The sequence below is a fragment of the Rhagoletis pomonella genome, unplaced genomic scaffold (assembly GCF_013731165.1).
Source record: "Rhagoletis pomonella isolate Grant_MI unplaced genomic scaffold, Rhpom_1.0 Rhpom_scaffold_07169, whole genome shotgun sequence".
NCBI lineage: Eukaryota > Metazoa > Arthropoda > Insecta > Diptera > Tephritidae > Rhagoletis > Rhagoletis pomonella.
The window spans coordinates 1,507-8,403 of record NW_023465695.1 but is presented as its reverse complement, the minus strand read 5'-3'; the positions used below and the strand labels follow the sequence as shown (position 1 = coordinate 8,403).

Here is a 6,897-nt window from a genome sequence, read left to right as displayed (position 1 = left end):
GTGAGTGTGCCCCCCTAAAAGTGTTGCCCCTGGTGTAAGAGTAACGATGGTCCTTCTGCGCCAAACAGACAGGCACCTTTAAAAACTTAAATTACTCAAAAAAAAATAAAAGAGTGAAAACAGTGAAAAAAAAGAACACTAAAGCAAATACATATGTACATAAATATATAAGCAAATAAGCGCACAAGTGAACAAATAGGAACCTTTTAAAAAATTATATAAAATTTAATTGCACGGGCGCGCCGCGTAAACAAAATTTACACAAAACAAAATTTCGGGCGCGAAAACAAAAAAAAAATAATAATCTTCAATAATAAAAATAGAGGACAACCAACAGCCAAGCAGCAATATTAAGCGAGGACGCAAAGACAACGAGGGAGGAGGATATTAGTCCAAGCGCAGGCCCACCAAAGAACAATACAGTTCACCAGCAAGAGCAGCCCATAATACCCCAAAGCCCTTAATATATCAAAGTGAGTTGTATCGTTCCACTTATTTTTAACTAACCTAAAAATCTGGTGAAAAAGCGAACTGGGGTTAAATTAACTCGAATTTAATTCCCATAACCTCATTTTCAGCTGGCGGTGAAAATTCAAATCACGTTCATATACGTAGATACCCAAATACATATGTACACACATATGATATTGCCCTATAAACATATATATACAGTCCACTTAATAAACTTACACCCCAGCTTAGCTTAACATAAAAGGCGCATAAATAATTATACATATATAAATAAATACTGTATGTAAGTACATACAGAAATCACCCAAAATAAATACAGTTCGCTTTAGAAACTATATATCAATAACAAGAATTCCTCCGCTTATGTGCTTAAATTTCGTGTAATAAAACACAAACAATTATACCGCAAAACATATTCAAGTGGAAACTTGCAAATATTTCCAGCAATACCCCTTCTGTTTGTATAACAAACAGCAAGCAGGATTGCATAAACAAGTAAGCTACAAAGCAAAATAATAACTAATAAGAATTGGCGGCAAAATAACGAATAGCGTATGTGCACATAAGCACAACAATACATACGACATAACATTATTCCCCAATTGCCATTTCTTCACCTAATATAATACAGGCTTAATATTGGTGGTCAATATACATATGTACATACTCCCGTTCTTTGAACCCAAAATAATTTTGAAAACACAAACGGGCATACATCATATACAAAGCAACGAAAACGAAATTATAAATTATCTCTTTCTCCCGTCCTTCGCTAGTAAACATAGTTACACACACACTAACTATTGTTAACCACCCGCGCTTAACCTATGTTAATATATGGTAGCATTGCGTGCAAACATTAATATACTGACATACATACCTACTAACCCAGTAGTGCATATACCTTATACGGCGCACGTAAAGGAAAAATATTAAGAAGCGCGGAAAAATAAAATCCCTCAAGTTAAAGATTTAATTTGCGATAATTTAATGAGCAATTTTTAATTGAAAGAAAAAAAAAATACCAACCCATCGAAATTATTAAAATTTATATTACGAAAAAAAATAGTCATACATACGCACGTAAATAATAAAACTCGAAAGAGAGTATTGCGGATACATTGTGTCACTATAAAGAAAAGTAAGTCAAAATCCGATCGACTATACGGGCACTCACATTATTACATCATTCGTGGGTATTAAGATACATAGAAAAAAAAACAATTTTATAAATTCTCGAGTTCACATTTAAATGCAAACGAACAAGTCTCCCATCAAAGAACCGAAAACACCTCAATTGCTAGATATACCGAAAATGGTTGACGAAGATAAGCATCAAAGCACCCCTGCAGAAGCTACACGCTCAAAACAGGGTGCGAAGCAAAAAAAGACCAAAGATTTTTCGGCCGCAAAATTTATTGCGGAAAGTGACAGTCTAATAAGATACTGCACTAGGTTTTCCGCAGCCCCTATCCAAGACAATTCAGAATCAGTTCTGGAAGTAAAAACCCAAAGTCTTGATAATTTTTGGACACGTCTCCAATCGGCTTACGACGCCATAATTGAAACTGAGGATTCAGATTTACCTGAAAATTTTAAATCCTCGGCTTACGCCAAATATGAAAATTGCTTAGACCAATACGAAGAAACAAAGGCTATGATTTCCGATCAACTAAAATTAATAAAGCCATTAAATGCACCTACTCCACCCCCGAGAGTAGAGCTGCCCCAGATACAAATCCAAGAAGCAAGTTCAGGCATACATCTTAAAGTGCCAGCATGTGATACAGAAGTATTTCATGGAGGTTATGAACAATGGCCGTCCTTCCGGGACATGTTTACAGCCGTATACATAAACCATCCAAAGTTATCTCAAGCGCAAAAACTGTATCACCTCAGATACAAAACAAAAGGTCAAGCAGGCGCTATAGTTAAACAATTCGCACTTAGTGACGATAATTTTAATCTGGCTTGGGAAGCATTAAAATCACGATATGAGAATGAAAGAGTATTGGTCGACAATCAAATAACGATTTTAATGAACTTGCCAAAAATTCAAAAGGAAACAAGCGAAGAATTCATGAAATTACAGTCCACTGTATCAAACTGTTTGTCGGTTCTCGCGACACAGAAAATTCCCACGGATAGTTGGGACCCTATTCTGGTAAACGTATGCGCTGCAACTTTACCAGAAAAATCGTTACTCTTATGGGAGCAATCGCTCTCATCCCGAAAAAAATGCCCAACGTGGCAACAAATGAAAGACTTCCTCACTACCCAATTCGAAATCGCAGAAAGGGTAGATAAAAAAATATCAAAGCCGAAAAATACACAGCTCGACCTCAATAGAAGCTACAATAGACCCCAAGCCAGTAACAATAATTTACATAATCGAAGCTTCAACAGAACTCAATCGTTCATCTCAGAACAGAACAAACGTATGTCATGCGAATTTTGTAAAGGAGGTCACTCATTAAGATCTTGCGAGAAGTTTAAAAAACTTACAACAACCGAACGATATAATGTCGTTAGAAATAATAGACTTTGCACAAATTGCTTCTCACATTCTCACATCCAAAAAGACTGTGAAAGTAAATTCAATTGTGTATACTGCCAAAAGAGGCATCACTCGATGCTCCACATTAATAATTTTACCCCCCAAAACAGCTCCAACTCACAAAGAGCCACAGGGCTAGTTGCAACAGCTAGACCCGAACACCCCGAAAATCTCGAAAACGAAACCGAGAAACCATGCTGTTCAAAAACAGCAAATATACAAGCGCTTCATTCCGAAAATGAAAGCAAAATTTTACTGCCAACCGCGATTGTCTCGATTGAACATCGAGGAGAATTATTCAAGCTTAGAGCTCTAATCGATCAAGGCTCACAAAGATCGTTTATCTCATCAAAAGTACAAAACCGGCTAAAACTCCCAACCACAAACTCAAACTTTGAAATTTCGGGAATGGGTGGAAGAGTAATACAAAACTCTAATAAAATATGCTCATTAACCCTGATTTCCCCCAATGCGGATGTAAGAATAGAGGCACACGCCATAGTTCTGCCGCAACTTACAAATATGCTTCCAAGCTATAAAGTAAATGGCAAAGATCGCCAAAAATTTGCCCACCTAAAATTAGCGGATCCCAACTGCCACACCCCCGCGCAAGTTGATATCCTATTAGGCAGCGACCTAATCCCCCAAATAATGCTAGAAGGCATTGAGAAAATTTCAAATACCCTGTTAGCCCAAAATACCATCTTTGGATGGATATTGAGCGGCCAAATAAAAGAAAAAATATCGGTATTCACAACACAAGTTGAAGATATTTCAAACGAACACCTCAATTCTCAATTAAGAAGATTTTGGGAGTTAGAAGAACTCCCCCCCATGCAAGTCATTACCCCAGAAGATAAGTATTGTGAAGACTATTATAAAGCCACAACTACAAGATCAAAAAACGGCCGCTACGTTGTACGGCTACCATTCAAGCCACAATTTCCCGACACACTCGCCTTAGGCCACTCTCGAACCTCAGCACTTCAGCAATTTTTAAGTATGGAAAAAAACCTGCTTAAAAAAGGCGAGCTAAAGACCTCGTATGACAATGTACTCGAGGAATACCTCCAATTAAATCATATGGAAGTAGTCGAGTCATATGAAAAAATTACAAAAGGTAAATATACTTCATTTTACCTCCCACACCATGCAGTAATAAAGCCAGAAAAACTTACAACAAAAGTAAGAGTTGTATTCAATGCCTCGAAATGCACAAGCTCAGGCAATTCATTAAATGACGTATTATATACGGGACCCACACTACAACCTGATTTAATGCTCCTAATACTAAATTGGCGCATGTTTAAATACGTTTTCAATGGGGATGTCGAAAAAATGTACAGACAAATCCTTGTGCATAAAAACGACCAAGATTTTCAGCGCATTATATTTCGCAATTCACCTAGTAGTCCAATACGCGACTACAAATTAAAAACGGTGACATTTGGCGTAAATTGCGCCCCCTTTCTTGCCATTCGAACACTTCACGAATTGGCAAACGATATAAAAGAAAAATTGCCTCTAGCAACCCCGGTGTTAAAAACACAAACTTATGTGGACGATATCCTGTCGGGAAGCCACAGCTTACCCCAAGCATGTGAATCACTATCTCAAGTGATCCAAGCCCTCAACTCCGCAGGGTTCCCCTTAAAAAAGATAACGGCCAACCACCCCGAAATATTAAAAAAATATAAATAAAGATCACATATTAGACACAAACTTCCTCATCTTTGAAAAAGAAAGTACCACCAAAACTCTGGGAATACGATGGAATGCGATATCAGATCAATTCTCATACACTCTTGAGTCAATATCTGCAATATCCGCAAAAACCAAAAGGCAAATCCTGTCGTCTGTGGCAAAACTTTTTGACCCCGCAGGATGGCTTGCACCAATTATGATCCAAGCAAAGATACTCATTCAAGAATTGTGGCTAGACGGAACAGATTGGGACGAACAAGTTAAACCACTACGCTTGATAAAATGGTCCCAATTTGCCAACAATCTGAACACTATTTCGGAAATACAAATCCCTCGATGGGTAAACTACTCTCCCGAACATCAAGTCGAACTTCACGGCTTCTGCGACGCCTCTGAAAAGGCATACTGCGCTACTATATACGTGCGCACACAACAAGATAGCAAAACAACAAGCCACTTGCTAGTCGCAAAAGGCAAAGTGGCTCCGCTAAAGACCGTAAGCCTACCACGACTTGAGCTATGCGGGGCGCTCCTCCTTGCAAAACTAGCCTCCACCGTTCAAACCCACTTAAGCCTGAACAATCGCAAATTACATCTATGGACTGACTCTGGAATAGTTTTAGCTTGGTTAGAAAAACCACCCCATATGTGGAAGACATATGTGTCAAACCGCACAGCCCAAATAATTGACTTAGTTGGGCCAGCAACTTGGCGACATGTAGCCAGTGCTGACAACCCAGCCGATCTTGGCACAAGAGGTTGCAAACCCCTGCATCTCGCCACCACCTCACTCTGGTGGAACGGCCCCAGCTGGCTAACAGAATCACAAGAATTCTGGCCACAATCCCCGATACGCAACATAATACCCCCCGAAAGTCGAAAAAATTGAAAGCTTTCATGCCGTATTGAATGATACTGACATACTGGAGCGATTTTCATCGTTCCCCCGAGCCCTCAGAGTAATAGCTTATATGTTTCAGTTCATAACTCGCCTCAAAAATAAAGTAAAAGGAGCGCCTAACCCCCCGCATCATGCACTAACACACCAAGATCTGCAACGGGCTAAAATGACTCTGATTATGTCTACTCAGACCCGCTATTATGACCGGGAAATAGCACTTTTGATGGTATCAAAGCCAATAGATAAAAAGAGCCCACTCTTAGCTCTTAATCCCTTCCTAGACTCGAAGGGACTGCTACGCGCCAATGGACGTCTGGCAAACTCCAGTTTGAGTTATAACGAGCGGCACCCAATAATAATACCCGAAAAATCCCCATTCGCCACACTGTACATAAATTATTTGCACTTATTGATGCTACATGCCGAACTTCGGCTCATGCAGCAAATGATACGACAAGAGCTTTATATCCCACGACTGAAGCCTCAGATAAAGAAATGTATTTTCCTGTGTAAAGTCTGCACTCTACATAAGCAGAAAATGCGCACGCAGATCATGGCAGCTCTACCACCTGAACGCTGCAATTTCTCTTTGCCCTTTACCATCACGGGTGTTGACTTTGCGGGGCCTTTCCAGATAAAGGCCTCTATGTTAAGGTCTTCCACCTTTACGAAGGGCTATGTGGCCGTTTTTGTATGTTTTTCGACAAAAGCGGTACACCTTGAGTTATGTTCAGATCTGACAACTGTAGCTTTTCTCGCGGCATTTGCCCGCTTTGTCGGAAGGCGTGGATTTCCCTCAAAAATAATGAGCGACAATGGCAAAACATTCGTCGGAGCCCAAAGGGCCACGGAAAGGCAATTTATCCAATTTATTAAGGAAGTCTCGCCTGAAATCATAAAGAAATATGCACCCCAAGGAATTAATTGGCAATTTATTCCCCCTAGCGCTCCACACATGGGGGGACTCTGGGAATCCGCCGTAAAAAGCTTTAAAGCGCATTTCAAGAAGATCGCTGGTAATTACAAATTTACTTATGAAGAGTTCACCACTCTATTAGCTCGAATTGAAGCCGTTCTCAACTCACGGCCTCTCAATACCCTCTCGCAAGATCCCTCCGAGTTCACAGCCCTCACCCCTGGGCATTTTCTCAGAGGAGCTCCACTTCTGGCCATACCCGAGCCAGAAACGCAATCCCTATCACTCACAAATCGATGGGAAAGAATTAAAGTTCTCCATCACGAATTTAGCCGTCGATGGAAGGAG

The 6,897-nt window shown here is 39.9% G+C and overlaps 1 protein-coding gene across 1 annotated transcript; it reads left to right on the top strand.

Annotated features, from left to right (window-relative positions):
- The first annotated feature begins 4,732 nt into the window (after positions 1–4,732).
- On the top strand, positions 4,733–5,621 carry LOC118755739. Its single transcript, XM_036490566.1, has one exon. The coding sequence runs from the start codon at positions 4,929–4,931 to the stop codon at positions 5,619–5,621; it is 693 nt and encodes a 230-aa protein (XP_036346459.1). The 5' UTR covers positions 4,733–4,928.
- The last annotated feature ends 1,276 nt before the right edge of the window (positions 5,622–6,897 follow it).